Genomic DNA, 19,368 nt, shown 5'->3' on the forward strand with positions numbered 1-19,368 from the left:
CAAATTCAGGAAGATGTCATCACAAGGAATCACCACCATCTCAAAGAAATCGCATCTTTACTAAACCGATGGACTGAACATGCACAACTTCCAGTTGAGCTCAAAACCCAACGTTTACATAGCAACCAACGAACCTGCTGGCCTACCAGGGAAGAGGTCAAAAGAACGGATTGCTTTCGGAAGGTCGGGAAGTTACCTGACTTTAGTAACATTCCAGCTCAGCTGTTTAAACAGGATGGGTAAGAAACAACACAGGCTTTTCTTGTTCTGTTCAAATAATTAACTCTGGGAACGCAAAAAATGGCCCAAAGATAGCAACTCTACGCCAGACATCCACATGAGGATCGCAAAAGTAACAACAGCTACAATAGCCATACTGAACAGAATATGCAGTCCTGCTACTGAGTACACACTGTGCAAGTCCCTGGTATTTCGAATTGTGGTGTACGGACGTGAGACGTGAACTCTGGTTGCCGATACAAAGAGGAGATAACAGGCGTTCGAGACCAAGGGATTGAGGAAGCTGCTCAGAATCTCCTACATGGAACGCAAAACCAACGACCTTGTACAAAGTTGCCACCCTACTGGACTATCAGGAACCCCTTCGTGTAACTCTGATTCGGCCATGCGACCAGGAACGACACTCAGCAGGACCGTCCTGCTTGGTATTTTGGAGGGCGATCGAGGCCGATGTGGACAGGAAGAAGTGAGTTTGCAAACATAAAAGTTTGGACTGGTCGTTCTGTGCAAGACCTGCTCACCATCGCTAGAGAGACCAAAGTGGCAAGCCTCGCCATTGCGTCTATTCAGCTAGCAACCCGACGACCACTTCCGATGGACCACTATGATATAATTATACATAATTATTATGATTGTCAATTGATGCCAATCACGGGGTGAATAAATAAGGCATAAGAAAAAGTCCTGCAATACAAAATGTAGGTTTCTTGTGGTAAACAATTAAAAAAAGGCTATTAAACTGATATGTCTGGGATCAGGTACATTGACATCTTGTAGACTTGTTTCAAGCTGATGCTCTACACCTCCCTCCTTCAACGTCTACAGTTTTATTGAAATGGTTACTGGAAAGATGTCATCAAAATAATTTGGATCCTTAATTAACGCACACAACAACCATTGTAAAGTGAACAGGTCCAAGATAGCTGAATTATGTTTTGCCTGTCATCATCATTTATCTGTTGCTAGCAAATGATCCCAAAATACACCCCTTACATCACTGAAGTGTGGTCTCACTCATGAACCCAGCTTATCTGGGTATTTTGGTAGTGATAGCGCACATTAGCTCTTCATCCGCAGGTCAACTCAAAATGAGAAAGCAAGCTTAATAAGAAAACACTTTTGCAAGTAAATGCGTCCGCCTTTAGAAGATTTAGCAATTACGGGAAAGGGGATATGAGAAAATGGAGTAAAGGGAAGAAAATGATAAGGAAGGGATAGGTTGTGAGGTAAACCCCTGGTATGATTTTTAAAAAAAGTGTGTGTGTGTGTGTGTGTAAAACATATGTGACATCACCCATAAAGAATGTGTGTCATCAGTAAGCCCTATATCTGGTATTTTCACTGCATCGGTCGTCAGTATAGCCATCGAAGATTTGTGATAATGGAGGTGAGAAATGTTTGCACAGCAGAACTAAAACAATGAAGTTGCAATTCTTGAAAAATGAGCAAAGAATGGATTCTACAGAATTACGAAAAATTGATCGGTATGCGTTAAACGAGTGACATTTCAATAGCCAAGTCCTAAGCGGAGCACATCACTAATAACACGTTATCAGCTTTTTCTAATTGTTAAGTCCACGTGCTTCCGTAGAAAAAAATCAACACGTTCAAACTAAAAGACTGATCTTCTACTTTGGATGGTCCAATTCTACACTGACTTTTGAAAATGTGCATTTCATGAACTAATATATGAAAGAAAACTATTGGAGATTTGATGAAACCGACTGGTCCCATCCAGTGTCGTTGTGTTTGAAGACAGTTGCAACTTCCCTAACGTAATCACACGCATCGTCAGTGGTATTATATAACACTGAATTAGAATGCTCAAGTGTTGTTCTTTTATTTAAAACTTATACCAGTAAGCGTAAACCAGTGGACAAACACTACACAGGTTACAAAAGGTGAACAAATCTTATCTAACACTGCGATAACTGTAGCCAGTTGGGCGACCCTTTTCAATGAATCATCTGATTAAAAAAAAAAAAAAAGTTCGAGAATATGGACAGTATGTCGAGGAACTTATGAAGTCGTTTTATTGAAGCTGCCAAACTATACTTACGGCACTGAACCATCAAGAAAAAAAAGGAAACTGAAGTAGAAAAAAGTAAAATAAGTTAATAAATGCAAAATAATCCAGCAGGAAATCTTAATCTTTCCGGGTTCAGTGACAATAAGCAAAGTTAATTATGGCCAGGAAGTGCTTGGACTTAAATGCAGAACTCGTATATATGTGCATTTGCTGATAAAAATAGCAACGCAGTCAAGTCAGCTGATTTTTTTAAAAGATGTAAACTAATAATTTAAAAAGACGAAGAAAAGAAAAACCATTCTGTTTGAGGAACTGTTCGCAGTAGATCATGATTCTAACAATTATACAGATATAAATTAAACAGACACATTTTTTTCCCATCGAGACTCATCGATCCATGACAGCTGTCAGGTTAAATTTATCAGTTCACGTCAGTACTTCATGCTTTGATATATTGATATCATATACCTATCGCGACGACCTAAGGTGTGTGAAAACAATTGACGCAATACACAGGAAACATGAAGTGTCAGCTAGGCTTCTCCATCGATATTGCTTTGTGCAGTTTTTCCCCCTATAGTGTCAGTGAATATGACCGTTTGGTCTTGTCGATATTTTCATAATTTCGTATATATTTTTTCATACACCTAGTGTATGCGCGATATATAAATATACATTGTGAAAAAATTAGGTATATGGAAGACAGGACACAGTCCGAATTCACGCCCCGTTGAACGCTGTGCGTATTAAAAAAAAAAAAAAAAAAAAAAAGAAAAAGAGAAAAAAAAAGCTGCATGGTAACGTACAGTTACGCGTACAAGTATACATACGTACATTTAATTTTATTCTTTAAAACTCTTTTGTCTAGACTTGTACCATGTTCTCCTATACTTCTCCTGTTGTGTATGTTGTGCAACACATCAACAATTAGTTCTGAAAAAAGGGGTGTGCATCAGTCAGCATTTTGTCAATGTGAACTTTAACACCATGGACGTATATTAAGGGATGTTATAGTTCGTGGTAACATTGTTACCTTTTCCAGATTATCTAAAAAAAAAAGTACCATAATATACGTGCACTTCATCAATGTATGAAAAGGCTGGTTTTAATTTTAAGTAAAAGGAAATCCACATATTATTTAAACACATTTGCGCGACTACCGTGAGCCCGTCCGCGCATTTTAAACCTTTACAGCAGACCTGGGCAAAGGCCGGCCAGCGGGCCGGATCCTGTCTCTGACCGGCCCGCCCGCCAGTATATATATGCAGTATTGGGTAAAACTGAGTTAACTATATTAGTCCGGCCCTCTAAAACCATCTCAATTTCTCAAACAATCACCTACCGCTCCTTTAAAACCTTTGAGGAAACTAAATTTCTAGCTGATCTATACAACTCTCCCCTAAACAAAATATATGATATCACAGACCCAGATGAAGCCATCACCTACTGGCACAACCAATATCTACAAATATACAATAAGCATGTACCACTGCGGACCAAACGTGTTAAACACCACATCAAACCTGCTTGGTTCGACCTGGAGCTCCAAGCAGCAATTAATGTAAGAGACAAACTTAAAAGGAGGGGCCAGGAAGCGGAATTCAAAAAGCAAAGAAATTTTGTCACCGCTATGAAACGAAGCAAGATGAAAAACTACTTTAGCAAACTGATAGAATGCAAACAGAACACCAAACTGATTTGGAAAGCCATCAATCAGCTAACCAACAAGTCAAGAAAAACCAGTCCCGCAACTACAATAGCCCCTAACACTCTGAACGCACATTTTGCAGGAATCGCTCCTAGGGTAGTCTTAAATGACAAGTCACAAGAAAACAATCTAGACAAGTTACAAAGCTTCTGTAACTCGAAGCACATTGATATGGCTCTCTCCATCCCACCAATGACTATATTGGATGTATATCAAGCACTCACCAAACTTAAGGATACTAACACCAAAGGTCCAGACAGCATCAACAACAAAATCCTAAAGCTCTCAGCACCGGCCATTGCGGAAAGCCTGACCTATCTGTATAACCTCTGTATTGATAAATCTTACTTTCCAATGCACCTTAAACAAGCAAAAGTAATCCCAATTCACAAATCAGGAGATCCAAGCGACCCTACAAATTATCGTCCAATCTCAATTCTATCACCTCTCTCAAAACCCTTAGAAAAACACATCCACAAGCACCTACAAGAGCACCTTCTAAGGTATGAACTCCTCCATACAAACCAATCCGGCTTTAGGCCTCGTCACTCTTGCCACACCGCTCTTACATCTATGGTGGAACAATGGCTAAATAATATTAATGACAATCTTTTCTCTGCCGCCTTATTTGTTGACTTTGCCAAAGCCTTTGATGTCATAGATCACAATCTGCTTATTAGAAAACTAACTTTATATAAACTAAGTACCAGTAGCATCGAACTCCTTATCTCCTTTCTTGACAATCGAACTCAGAGAGTTGCTGTCAACAACCAACTGTCTGATCCCCTTGAAGTTAAATTCGGTGTCCCTCAAGGGTCAGTACTAGGACCCCTGCTTTTCTCCATATACATAAACGATCTTCCTCTCCATATATCCCAATCCTGTGAAATGTTTGCAGACGACACCACAATACACGCTCACCACCAAAAGATTGAGCCACTCGCTTCCATCCTACAGCTGAGCGCCGACGAGCTCCAGGCTTGGACTGAATCCAACCACATGTCCCTCAACCCCCAGAAAACTGAAGTCATGCTTCTAACAACCAGACAGAAAAGACAAAACCTAGCCACCCCATTTCCTACTATCCAAATCGGCGCTCAGTCAATAACTGAAGTACAGGTCCACAAACTAATGGGTGTTACCATTGACAACAACTTATCGTGGTCCCAACACATTTCCACCACAAGTAAAAACATTTCCAAGAAAGTCTACCAGCTGTCCAGAATCAAACATTTCCTTGACACTCACACAAGAAAACTCTTCTACACCACCCACATCCAATCAGTCATTGACTATGCCTCTACCCTCTGGGACTCCGCTAGTGGATCCTCCATGAAACCTCTAGCTAGTGTTCAGAGGCGAGCAATCAAAGCCGTCCTGCTAAAACCGAAATTAGACCCACGTGACTTCACCTCTCTAGGCGTCCTTCCTCTTAAAAATAGACTCAAATTTAACAAATGCATTTTCATGTATAAAATACTGATGGGTAAATTATCGCCCAGACTCTCTCTCCTATTTTCCTCCAATAACTCTAGAACCTTCCCAAAACTGAATATCCCCTTTCCAAGACTAGACCTCTTCAAATCAAGTCTGCAATTTTCAGGGAGTGCGCTATGGAACAGCCTCCCTCTCCATCTCAAACAATTGCACTCCCTGGCCTGCTTTCGACGCCATCTATCTCAATACGTTCAAGATATATAGATAAGCCCTCTAATTCCTACCAACTCCAGGTGACCTTGTGAATATATGCTAATCTCTTCTTTAACCATCACTTTGTACATATCCACCCTTCTCTATGCTTATTATCTTTTTATATTTAATGCTTAATTAATTCATTTATATAGTTAATTTTTATGCTTATTATCTTTTTATATTTAATGCTTAATTAATTCATTTCTATAGTTAATTTTTTCCCTGAAAAGGGCGAGGGCTAAGTGGAAAAAAGCGCTCAGTTGCTTATTTTACCCCTCGTTAATAAAGAATTGTCATTGTCATTGTCATTGTCATTGTCATGCGGCCCCTTGGGAAAATTAATTGCCCACTCCTGCTTTACAGCATTTGAAAACAATAATAGCATATATTACTGGATGTCTAAGTTTCGATACTTTTCAGTATTTTTGGGGGTGATCCTACTGTACGATGCAAATAAAGGAACATTTAACAAATTTGGGTAATGGCCGATTTGTCATTAAAATAATCTCCCTTTATGTACACACAAGCAGATTTATTTAAAAAAAACAACTAGATGCCCGGATTAGGAAATGACGTCAGAGCATCAGCGGGGCTCAAGAAGACTTGTCAGATTCAGAAAGTGAGAGCCGCCGCCTGATAAAAATATATACAGGACCAGAAATTAATGAGATAAAGACGTGTTTTATTCTTTAGACTACCGTCAGCCATTGACCTGAACGTTATTTCTTCCAATAAACCATAGTTACTTTCAGTCTAGTCAAGCAGACGCCATATTGCATTTTGAATGTGTTGAGATCGTAAGATGGCCAAAAAGACCTACGATCTTCTCTTCAAGTTACTGCTCATCGGAGACTCTGGTGTGGGAAAAACGTGCCTGCTATTTCGATTTTCCGACGATGCGTTCAATACTACATTTATCTCCACTATAGGTAAAGAGAGCTTCGCTTTTTTACCAACGTTTATTATAGTACGACGCTAGTCACGCACAGATTTTTGTCGTACATAGTCGTACTTTAATTTATAGATTTCGATCATAAACTAGCAGTCGTGCAGGTGAACACAAAGATTGTTTTTAATATTTATGGATATTTTCAGATATCTATCTGTTTAAACAGCCATGGATGGATAATAGGTATTCATATGACTGAAATTTGTTTCTCGCTTACACAAATTGTGAGTCACTGGCATGTGACAAGATTTAGATACCCAAATACCTTGCATACAAATGGCTTAATGTTTGAGGAAGTATACGGATCGCCACCATTGTAAAACTCAAATAAAAAAAAAAAACACACTTAAAACTAGCTGGCATAGAAATAACACGTTTCCGTTGAAGGAAAGTTTGTAACTGAAATTAGGGAAAGGTGCTGTAAGAGTAAAATTAGATTCACTCGTCTTGATCATTGCTGCTTAATTGACAAGAGATTTGAACAGAATGATGAACACAGCCAGTGATAACTATATATATACTTTAAAAAGTATAATGGAGAATAAACTTTAACAGCATCATTTACCAAAAGTTAGTAAATAAATGAAGAGTTGGTTGTGATGCCTGTTTGAAAGCTGAGGGAAGCGAGAGATTGTGAAAGAAATATAATATTGATTGTAAATTATGTAATATTTGGGAATGATGGAAATATAACCTATAGCCATAGTGTCCATGAGATTTGTGTCATGGATTAGATAAATTCCAATGCATTTTTAGACAATAGTCCATTATTTACTTAAAAAAAAGAAATCAGGAAATAAATAGAATTAAAGAGTTTTTCTTTATGACACTTTAACTCAAACTGTTCAAACAATCCAAGATTTCTTGATGAGCTGAATATGTTTATAATTTATAGATTAGTTAAACATAATCTTAAAAACTGTAGATCTTTAAAGAATTTTATAAACTTTTCTTTATATTGGCATCAGCTACACAAAAGTATATATTGTATCTTTATTGTATAATTTTTACTTTTTTGGTGTATTGGCCATTAGTTTCTTAAATAATGCAATAATTATTTTACAATACAATGCAAAACTTGAATAGCATATTATATTGATCTGAGACATTGCTTATTGCACTTGCAACATTGGAATTGATCAGAGTAAACCACAACATAAAAAACAAGAATAAGAGGTATGTGAGAAACTTAAACGGAATAAAAGTTATAAAATATAGTATTTGACATAATAGTATCTAATAATGTGTAAGCTATATTTAGTTGTGACAAATTTGTTTAAAACTTAAACAGCTAACATTTGTTCAGTTGCACATATTTTCAATACATTTATTTGATTTGTTTTTCCCTACTACCCCATAAAAGGGGTACTTATTATTGTACTAGTTTTTATTTGTGAGGTAAATCACAAATAGGTAGCTGCTTTCTACATTCTTAGAATTCACTTATAGGCTGCTACCCTGATACAGTGGAACCTCGGTTAACGAACTTAATCCGTTCTGGAAAGCTGTTCGTTATCCGAAACAATTTTTTCCATAAGAAATAAAGGAAATAGATTTAATTGGTTCCCAGCCGCTGTTGACTCGCTAATATTTGAAAGTTACAGGCTATAAAGGTATTTGTTTTAAAGAGAACAGTTATAATGCAATATAAATGGAGTTAAATAAACATAAAAACATTAACGAAAGTATTTAAACGTCAGAAAACGTGCCATTTTGACGGCGTCGTTGGAAGCAGGTGTGGGGAGGAAGGGGTGGAATTACTGCTTTGATTCCCCCCTCCATGAGCACACGTGACATTATAAAATCGGGGGTGACTTCCTTTTTCTGTAGCTTTGAGGTTAAAGGAAAAAACTTGTCCAGTGTCTGTTCCTTCTGCCCTTTTTTGTACAACTCTTCGGTAATACGACATCACATATCCGACAGACGCATGCCACCTTCATACTTTGAAATCATTTCCTTTTTCAATTTAATTGTTGGCCGCTTCCTTGTCATTACCTCACTACTATTAATTGCTCTTAATCTTCTTTGGAGCCATGATTGAGGATTATCTTATTAAAATAAAGCACACAAAGCACTAAATAAGAAGGATGTGCATAGATAAGGAACGACCGATCGTAACTGTCTGGAGCGCGAATGATGACATGCTGGTCGGTCACGTGTGGTTCTTGTGGCTGTTCGTTATCCGAAATTTTGTTCGCTATCCGAGACAAATTTTTAGCGAAATTTTTGTTCGCTAACTGAAATATTCGCTACCGAGGCGTTCGCTAACCGAGGTTCCACTGTAATTGTAAAACGAATAGTAATACTAATGGTTGTAGTGTCCTGAACTATGTATTTTCTCATTTAAATGTTGTCTGACTGTTAACTGCTCCAAAGCTGACATTAAGAAACATCAGTCAAAGCTTTTCTTTTCACTGTTATCGACCACATTCCTTGTACATCATCATGGTTCTGTTTTTCATCATGCTCTCAGAAATGTGTCTTTTAAAAATAACATTGCACATGTCATATTTCTGTACTATTTATGAACTCCAGTGCTATATAAAACAAGTTTTCTGTTTTCAGGAATTGATTTTAAAATTAAGACTGTGGAACTAGGTGGGAAGAAAATCAAGTTACAAATCTGGTGAGCAGAATATGATGTTTTCATTGTCTTTTTATTAGAGCAGATTGTTCTTTTTTTCTTGAGGTATCATAGTAAGAACCCTATCTTATGCATGTGTACCTAGAGAATTTAAACCCTTTTATAATATTTTTTGGAGGTCAACAGGAATGCATTGTGCATATTGTTATTTTTTTGTGTAATTGTTTGGAGGTTAGCTTGCCTAGCATACATAAAAAAAAGAATTAGCAGTTACTATGCTATGCATGGATGTCTTCAGGGAAGACAACTTGTATATACATGAGTGCATAATACTCCCTGCTGTGATCATTGCTTTTTCTTTTGTTGCTTCTTTCTAATGATTCTATGCGATTATGGTATTTTGACAATCCATGGTACATTGAACTGTTTAGAATGGTGTTATCCATTTGGTTTACAAATAAAATTATCAACTGTAAGTGTTATTTCAGGTCATTTCCCTCACATGGTTTCCATAAAGCAGTTGAAAAATGCAATTATGCATAAATTTAGCCATATTAGTTGAAAGAAATTACAGAATTCTAAGTCTCAGTGAGTGAGGAGCAGGTTTTATGCCTATTGTTGGAAACTACACACAAGCATGGTAAAGGTAAAGGTCATCCCATAACCTTTTTCAGGTTATTAGGGAATGATGTGTTAGAAATTTTTCTCAGGGCCAGCTTTACATGAGGGTAATGCCCATCTCCCCTCCTTTACCATCCACGACCCTCTTTGGGATCAGGTACCTATTCCCACCAGCTTGGTGGGCTAGAGCAAGTGAGCTGCGCTACATGGGTATCGAACCCACTTGCCTGTCAGTTCGAGCACCAACACTATCAACCACTAAAATACCCACTTCCTATAAGCATTGCATATACACATTAAACTTCATTTGCTCGTGTCTTCTTAGGCTGCCAAACCATTAGGAAAAGATACTCAGAATATAAAACTGGTATGTACAAAAAATCTCTAACACCTATGTTTCCTGTCCCATCATATAAAGTATTGGAGGGTTTTAGATTATTAAAAAATATTGGAGTTTTTCAAACAATTAGATAAATTTGTTTTTGAAATGGGGTGGGGGAATGTTGACTAGATGCAGGAAGTAAACACAAGTGTACATGTGTTAGCAGTGTCATGATCTTGTACCCTGATGGCGGAAAGCTGCTTTATTTATTAGTCCAATTGAAGTGGATATTTGCTAACAACACAATTGCAATGTTTAGTTTTGAGGCTTTTGCAAAATGTCAATGAGATCACCAATCCAAACTCTTGTCTCTTGTGCACACACATGCACGAAAGTAGGAGGGACACATAATATTGGTAATGGTTTTTAATGTCTTTTAAAATTAATAGTCTAAATGTGAAAAGCAAGTTGTTATGAAACTCACAGGAGCAAATTCACTCCCATTCACAATTACACATGCATGTTTTGTAAAAACAAGATTTATGTTATGATCTGTCATGTTATAGGGACACAGCAGGACAGGAGCGATTCCACACCATCACCACATCTTATTACCGTGGTGCTATGGGTATTATGCTGGTGTACGATATCACCAATGCTAAGACTTTTGAAAACATCTCTAAGTGGCTCAGAAACATTGATGAGGTTAGTTGAAAGTGTTGTAGTTGTAACTTAAACCTGATTAAACATATTTCATTAACAAAATATTTGGTTCATGTTTTAAAAAATAGTTTATTCCTTGTTGCTCCTTTGAGGAGCATAGGGCCGCTTTAAAAAATAATATCTTGTAATTTTGTTAATTGATGTAGTCTTGTTTGACAATTTTGTTTACGAAGTTATGTTTAAAAAAAAGAACATTAATTAAGCTTCTTGCTTGTGGAGGCTATTTCCTTAGGTGTTGACATCTTTTTTCATCCATTAAACCTATTGCTTCTCTCTAAATTATGGCTAATATGCTGATAAAGAAACATGGGGTTTTGATGCTTTCTTGGTTTTGACTACCATTTCTTTTGGGATCCATATTTGTGATATAACGCTTAGTCTTCAGGAAATAAGAATTCTTTTGGAGTCAAAGAACAGTAAAAGTAAAGAAAAGCACTATTGTCAATATTGCAGCATGCCAATGAAGATGTTGAAAAAATGATACTGGGTAATAAGTGTGACATGGAAGACAAACGACAGGTGGCTAACAGCCGCGGAGAAGCCGTAAGTATTTAAAAATACTTTTAACAATAATAATTCTTTAAATGTTTGTGAGGGCTTTCTGTTGTTTGTTGCTTTCTACTAGAAGATAACTATTATGCATCTAGATATTCTTTTGCTGTATTAAAATGTCATTTGTTTATGGGAATTCATAATTGTCTTTGGAAAAAAGATAATTTTTATTTCAGAATTACATAGATGCCTATTTGAGATTGTAGTTAAATGCTATGGTATAACAACCATATGGTAAAGACTTCCAGTCCTGTCACATGGCCATAATTATAATATTGAGATACAACACTGCTGTCATATTTATGTTAGCTTTCCTTTTGTCTTCAGATTGCAAAAGAACACTGCATTCCTTTCCTGGAAACCAGTGCAAAAGCCAATATAAATGTGGAAAAGGCATTCATGGACTTGGCTCAGGCAATTTTGAATAAGGTTTGTGCTTCCAATTTTGTGTCTTCACGTGCAGCTCCATTTTTTGTTTAGGTGTCAAAAGTACAGTCTTGATTTGTCTTCTTTTCAAATTTCTGTGCATCATGGTGCATGTAAGTTTGTGTGCATCCATGCACCACTTATTTCACTTCTGTGTAAGAAGAAAAAGTAGTGTTTTTAGCTCACTACAGCTTGCAGGAAACTTTCTTGATCAACTTCAGGTGATTGCTAGTTGTTTAGTGATTTGATGTTACCTCGAAGGTCTTATGAAAAATTGATATCTGCTTAACTCTTTTATTTTTATGAATGACAGAAACAAATTTATACATCCATATAGTTGTCACTACTTAAATACAAAGAGCTTTACTCTTTTGGTTTTCACTTTTAATATTCTGTTTGCAGACACCAGGTCGAGTGTCAGATCCAGGAGGAGTGGATGTGAGTAGTAAAGAGCCTAGCTCCAGGAAGTGTTGTTAATATTTTTGCAAACACGCACTCAAACTCGTACACACATATATCAAACACTGCATCATTGCGTTCCATGCCTCTTGACTGTGTACAGAAAAAAAAACATGATGTCCAGTTTCTCCCCAAATTTTTTCACAAAAGCCTGTTCATCATTCAACAAGAGAGCCCCAGCTTAGATCATTTGTGCTGCTGCCTGAAAAGCTGTCTTCACTGCATTTTGGTTCCCCAAGGAATGAAACAAGAATTGTGGCTGTTTTAAAATGTCATGCTGACCAGCAGGAATGAAGCAAAACATTGGACTGTGATCATTGTAGACATCCTTTCTTCCTTCCTTCTTCCAGCTTGCCTTTCCCTTGTCACCAAACTCCAATTTTGCTCAGTCCTAATTTACCTTACACTGCATATGACAGGAATTCAAGAAAGTTAAATTTGATTAACAGCTTTTCTTAAGTCATGGCAGGTATAACGCCCATGTTGTATGTTTGTGAGCATGCATTAATTAATGAAATAATTTATGATCTGACTGTACGTGGTGGTCCATTGGGCACATGATAAATAAGAAATTGAAAGCAGAAATGTGGATTGAAGGGTGGGTAGGGAGGGTTTTTTGTTCCAATTTTTTTTATTAACATGAATTTTGATTGTCTTTTAGAACACAGACTTGATATTCATTTGGTAGAGAACATTTTAATGATTCCTTTTGTAACCATTTGCACTCTTCAGTACAGAAGATCTATAACCAAGCAAGTACTATAGAGTCAATAAGCACTAAGATAATTTGCTAATCATCTGTTTATGATCTCTGTTACTTCAAAGACCTCAGTTTTAAGTTTAAAATCAATTCTGTCTTTTACTGGAAAAAATTATTGCCTTTTGAAACGGATATAGCTGTTGGACTAATAAAAACAAGACATGATAATTATGTAAACAGACTTTTGAATATCTTCACATGATTGTTACCAGTTACTTGTACACTTGCACGACAGTATGCTTCAGAAATATGTAAAATGTTGCTGCTGTTTGGCCTGTTTTGCATCTGCTCATACTGTGGGTTGTATGGTTATCCCTTGCATGGTTTCACAGCAGAGTGTACATTTGTGTGTTATAGGTTTATGCATATTGTTTCTGTCTGTTGATCTTTTTCCTGACCATGTAGATGTATAGGCTTGGGTACATTCTTTTTGTTTTGTAACTTTTGAGTGGAGAATCTTTGTCAGAGAATTAATTTTTGTTTTTATGTTAATGCTGATACAAACTGCCCCCACAAGGCATCAGTCAGCAGAAAATCGGCTATATTAGTTTTCGTGTTGAGTTCATATGTGAATATGAGCTGAATTGAGCCCTACGCATTATAAATGAAATGGCATCGTTTATCATATGCACTCATGTGCTTTCCATATTTCAGAAATGAACTGGTGTCTCAGTCTTAAATGTAAAGCTAAGCATCCTTTAATAAAAGATCTCTTCTAAAGTGTAGAACTGTAATAAAAGTTTTCAATACGTTCTATTTTGGATAGGTTGGGCTGCTGTAGAAGATGAAAGACATTTGTTGTGATGGTTTTGTCCCCCATTTTGTAAAGATAAGTGTTTTGGGTACAGTGATGTCTGATATGCAATATTTGTAGGCTTAAGAATGCCTATAGGTTGTTTTGCTTGTGTTTTTTTTTAAGTGGACGAAGGGCAGGTGCACTTGTAAGGTTTGTTTGAAAGATATCCTAAGTGTGAGTAATGTGTAAAAGGGGTTTTTTTTTTAATGGAGACTGTAGCCATTTTTTTTTTGTTGGTTGTTGAAAAGTAATAAATCACTTTTACCGAGTTGGAACATTTTCATAATTTACACACACATACATTTACATTCACCAAATACCTTTCTTAGAGTGTAAGAAAGTGCAGTCTTTCAGACAAATAGATGAAATTGATTTATTGAAATTGTGATGGAAAATTTGTTCCAGGTGCATTTAAACTTAAAAGTTCTCTGCTTATGCTGCACCTGTTTTGAACATTTCTTCTTCTTAAATAATTTCTCCAAAAATAACCTAACATTTTTTCAGTCTGTGGTATCTGTGCTGTTGGATCAGTTGTCATTTATTATGTGAACATTGAAATTAGAAGACTGTTCTAGCCCAAGGTTCAAACTTGGCAGATTACTAAAACTAGATATGTTTATAACTCTACAAAAAACAAAAGCAGGTTTATGGTCAATACAGTTTATCTTGCTTACTATGATTTTATTCTGAAGAAAACCAATAACAATATTCAATGTTTATGTCATGCCATCTTCAGCAGAATAGCTGCCTTAAAAAAACCTGACTACACATGTGAAGCACAGAAGTCTTATTGATGATGATGAAATATGAATTAAGTTTTAACTGTTTGGCTAAGGTTTTTGATCTCTCTCTTTAGCAAGGGAGATTGTGGACATTATTATGACAAGATATGATGATGACTCCCCCAAAAAAATATATATTAAAAAAGTGTATTGCAGGAGTCAATCAGTAAAGCTGTAATTATTACTTTGATGGTTTAATTTGGTTTGATGATGAAAGTAAAGTGCTGGAAACCCCAGCAACACATGAGGATTTTATGTTAATATATTTTTTTTTAGATTAAAATGTGGCATCGGCATTTGTGCATTTTTGACCAGTTAGGGTTTAATAAAATGTTTAAAACTACTGTTAAAGACATTTTTCAGGTCTTAAATAAATATATCAAACAGATGCTTGAAAATGATGCAACTGCATAAAGCCAGTGAAGACTAATTTGCAGTTTTGTTAAAAAACCTATAAAGGTGTGCATCCTTCTGTTATATTTTTTGCCATAAATCTGTCTTGATCTTGCTGTTCATTTAAAGTTCTACAAAGTTATCTGCATCTATTTACTCTAGGGTGTTCCTGGCACATGAGGTTTTCTGTTGCCATCTTTTCCATAAAAATACGGAACAGCAAAATAAAGACTTGATAGAATGAGGAAAGATACAGAAACATCGGTTGAAAACATGATACAAAAATAAATGTTTTGTTTACAAATTTTTTAGAACTCGGTTACTTTCCCATTGAACTCCAGGTCAGAAGGACTGCTCTGCTTGAACATAAATGGCAAGGGAAGAAAACTAACTCCTGATCAATACAAATTCAAAAATGTTCTGTTGCACATGATGCATCTGGCGCTAATTTAGTGAAGTGTCTGAATTGTCCTGTGATATTTGCTCATTTGTGCTTTGTGTTCACACTTGTCATGAAAGAATTTGTCAGTTCATTATTTCATGTTTTATGAAAGTATGGGTTCAAAAAGGCTTGTGTTCATTGGAGGGTAGATGTGTACTTTGCACTTGGGTGTCTAAACAAGGGCTATTATTTGGAGTTGAATCATTTACCTGGTGATGAACTAAATAAAAAGGGAAGAATCAAGTACAGAGGCTCAAAATTAAAAGATTGTAATTGCTTTTCTTTTTTTTTATTTTAAGGATAGTCCACTAGGGGGCAGTCCAAAGTAGATGGATGTTTGATAATATAATGGCTGGCAAAATTTTAACTTGTGTTCAGGAATGAACATTTCTTTTGAAAATTTACATTTATAACCCACCCATCCTGTCCACAGATAAAGAAACAATTATTTTGTTGTTCATTCTGGAAATGTATCTAAGTTCATTGATGCAGCAGTCTTATAAATTTGTTTCGTCGGAGACAAAGCTTCAACATATTTTTGCTGCAGCATTTTTAGTCCATTATTTTCATGTGAAGGATTTTTGTAATATTGGTTTCACCAGGGTGTGAACTTCATATTATGGCTTTTGTCCATCTTCTTTGGCAAGTGACTCACCTTTTGCCCTTGTAAAAGGGTGGAGAGAATTAGATACAAGTATAATTGGATTCTGAAGGAGAAAAAAATTTGCTGCAAGTTTAGTGAGGCTGTGGTTTGTAAATCTTTAGTACTGTTTAGGACTTCCTTATCGTATACGATCTTAAGCCCCAGTGTTAATGTAGAGAATATAGTAAAAGTTGTTAAATATTACACTAAACACGTAGCATGTAACAGTAAATGAGTTTTTTGCTCGGGTTAATGAACTAGTTCCAGTTTTTGACCGTAGTTGATCATGACCTCTAGTTACTGTCATTTGGTATAATAGTGACTGCTATTATGCAGTTAAAAATTACGTTAATTTTCAACATTTCATGGGTCGAATGTTTACATAACTTGCATTTTCCAGAAATCAGAACTTAAAAGCATCAATTAAGACTGGTTTGTGATAATTATTCAGCAAACTTTTCTCCCTCCAGGTGTCACATTTTATATGGTTTTATGCATTTTCAGTGGGATTACTTTAACATTTTCCCCTTGCTTGGTGGAATTTCTTTTATCTACATAAAGAACTGCTTTCTAGTGCTTTGAAAAACAGCCCATAGGATTTGGTTGTTACAATGTTTTATTTCTGTACATTTGTGTTTTTTCCCTTTAGCTTCAGCATGGGTTATTGTACATAAAACATGTAAACACTGTTTCTTTTGTGTTGTGGATCATTATGTATAATATGCTGCATACAATGGCTTTTGCTGAAGTGATCTGTTTGCTCTGGTGAGATAGGTAAAGTAATAAAATTCCAGTCTGAAGTAGTGTTTGATGCAAACTTGGCAACCAGGAAGATAGACCATCAAGTGTGATTCATGCCAGCAACATTTGGCATACTCCATTTAAGAGCCTGAACTTCCTGCATATTAATTAGCATTATCTTCAGACCTTTTGCATAAATAGGTCAACCCCCTTCTGCTTCCTTCATTTACTTACACATATTTTAGATGTAGTGATATGAATTTGCATGGTAGAATTAACAACAGTGTGCAAATAAATGGCAAATGAGCTGTAGAGCAGTATCAGTTTTTTTCCAATGTTTTAAAGAATATCATGAGCACTGCTAAAGGGAGAAAACTGTGCCTGACAAGAGTTCTCTTTCCTCTAAAATTTAAAAAATATTTAGGGCTGTTCCCGTAAAGCACTCAGGTTCAACTGCACTTTTTACTTTTTACGTAGGGAATATTTTTATGCCTCTCTGCCTTCAGTGATGTAATATGAGAAATTCTTACACCATGAATAATTTCTCAATAGTCCGTGATATTCATCATGAGATTAACGTGTAATACGTTAATGGTTTGCAATGTTTTACTTGCTGCCTCTTGGTACTGTAAGTTTTGCTGCATATTGTGAACTTTAGGATGGCTCAAAAGGTTTAGGGTTGCTTTAGTTAGCTTTATGTTGTACAGGATCCTAAATATAAAGAAAAAAATATACAGCATTAAACTTGGTCGTGTGTTTTTGAACTTGATGATAAAGCTGCCTAATATAACTTAATTCTAAATAAACTACCCTCTTCCTCTAAACTTGAATATAAAAATCTTTGTATTCTTCGGCATTAGATAATATGAAATTTTGGGTTGGCCGATATCTAACGATAGCTTTTACAATTGGATAACCTTCTACTTTAAAACGGTTGCATTCAAATGAAAATCCATATGCTACACAAAATCATTAAACTAAAAAAAAAAAACAAAACAAAATGGAACATTCAATGAGAGTACTTAAAACATGTTTTATACCAGATAAGCTGTGACGATTCCATTCGTGCTTAGCAAACTTCATGTTTTTAAAATGTGGCTGTCTCTTACAACATGAATAATCTAAATGTGTAAATTCTTAACCTTAATACCAGTGCATAACTAAACTGAAAAATGCCAGTTCATACCAAAATAAATTTTTTTAAAGATATTAGGGGCTTAATTATCTCCCAGCATAAAAACTTTAGCCAGTGACATGAAAATATTCCAGACACCTCCAAGTACCTGTCTAGTCTGCAGATGTGTTGGTACTTTTCATCAGAACTGAACATGCTGTTATATTGCTGGTCTTTTTGTTCGTTTCTTTTTTTTTTATTTTATTTTTTTTTTAACATGTAGAAACAGGTTAGAGGTAGGTCTCATCTTTTACTGATAACATTAAAACACTTCAGTTTTCAGTATCCTAATTATTGGTAAGTGGTAGGGGATCTGTTTTTATTGCAACTTTTTTTAGAAAAGAGGTTAGGCTAACTGGCTTTGTACTCCTTTCAATATGGAGCATGTTTGTTTTTATTTAAAGACAAACTTGCAAGAAATTATTGGAAATTATGTAATTCCAGACAATGGTTCTTGGAAGTTTAAATCTTGAGTGATGATCCATTTTGTCCATGAATGAAAAATGTTAGAGTCCTTTGAACAAATGACCCTGAGGAATCTTTGTTTCTCTGAAAGACTAGAATGACTGTATCTGTAATGCTTGTAACAGATTGAGTTGGTAATTTTTATGCTGAAAACATGCATGAATGTAAGTTCATACAGACCAATAAAGAAAATATTCTGTGTAAAATAGGTGGATATGTGTGAATGCTTGTAATCATTTACATTTGCTGTGGTGAATGGCAGTTATAAAGTTGATCCGCTTCTACCAAACAAGACTTAGGCTACTAAAGCAGCCCAAATTGATGAAAGTCTAATTCTGGTACAACGAATAAACTCAGATACATTGCCCTTATCAAGTGAGGCTGCTTCGTTTAAGTCTTTCCTTCATGAACATTGACTTCTGATGTTCCTTGGTCCAAGCAAGTGGGGAAAGAAATATTGTCACTAAAACTGCAGCAGATATAGCTAAATTTCGGCCACCCATAATCGGCTGGATTACTGCATCTCACTGTTCGCTGGTTTTCCTAACCGTGTGCTGGTCAGACTTCAAAGAGTTCAGAATAATGTTGCTTTGTCTTCCCATGAACTTGTATTACTGGACTGCTGGCAAATAATTTTCCCCCCCCACCGTTAACTACTAAAACTAGGCAGATGGGTATAAAGGTTCCACCTATACACGTTGGTGGTCTTCCGATGGCAGAAAGCGGTATTTTTAGTATTTTTATATATTGACATTCAGAAGTCAAGGGCGTTAATGGAATAAACACATACAAACAGCCCCAGGGTTGAAGTCGAGTTCACACGAGGGAGGCACACATCTAAGGGTCACGATTTATATGTATATAAGG

General features: G+C 36.0%; 1 protein-coding gene across 1 annotated transcript; it reads left to right on the top strand.

Annotated features, from left to right (window-relative positions):
• The first annotated feature begins 6,203 nt into the window (after positions 1 to 6,203).
• On the top strand, positions 6,204 to 18,710 carry LOC112574116 (ras-related protein Rab-10-like). Its single transcript, XM_025254990.1, has 6 exons — positions 6,204 to 6,598; positions 9,184 to 9,244; positions 10,712 to 10,850; positions 11,322 to 11,411; positions 11,748 to 11,849; positions 12,249 to 18,710. Exons 1-6 carry the CDS (start codon positions 6,472 to 6,474, stop codon positions 12,321 to 12,323), a joined length of 594 nt encoding a protein of 197 aa, XP_025110775.1. The 5' UTR covers positions 6,204 to 6,471; the 3' UTR covers positions 12,324 to 18,710.
• The last annotated feature ends 658 nt before the right edge of the window (positions 18,711 to 19,368 follow it).

Source organism: Pomacea canaliculata, linkage group LG10 (genome assembly GCF_003073045.1).
Source record: "Pomacea canaliculata isolate SZHN2017 linkage group LG10, ASM307304v1, whole genome shotgun sequence".
Taxonomy (NCBI): domain Eukaryota; kingdom Metazoa; phylum Mollusca; class Gastropoda; order Architaenioglossa; family Ampullariidae; genus Pomacea; species Pomacea canaliculata.

Bases quoted from the DNA above. Each gene is read 5' to 3' on its own strand.
- LOC112574116 (XM_025254990.1), top strand. From the start codon at position 6,472: ATGGCCAAAAAGACCTACGATCTTCTCTTCAAGTTACTGCTCATCGGA. The intron at 9,245-10,711 runs GTGAGCAGAATA...GTCATGTTATAG, and splicing joins AAAATCAAGTTACAAATCTG to GGACACAGCAGGACAGGAGC. The intron at 11,850-12,248 runs GTTTGTGCTTCC...TTCTGTTTGCAG, and splicing joins CTCAGGCAATTTTGAATAAG to ACACCAGGTCGAGTGTCAGA.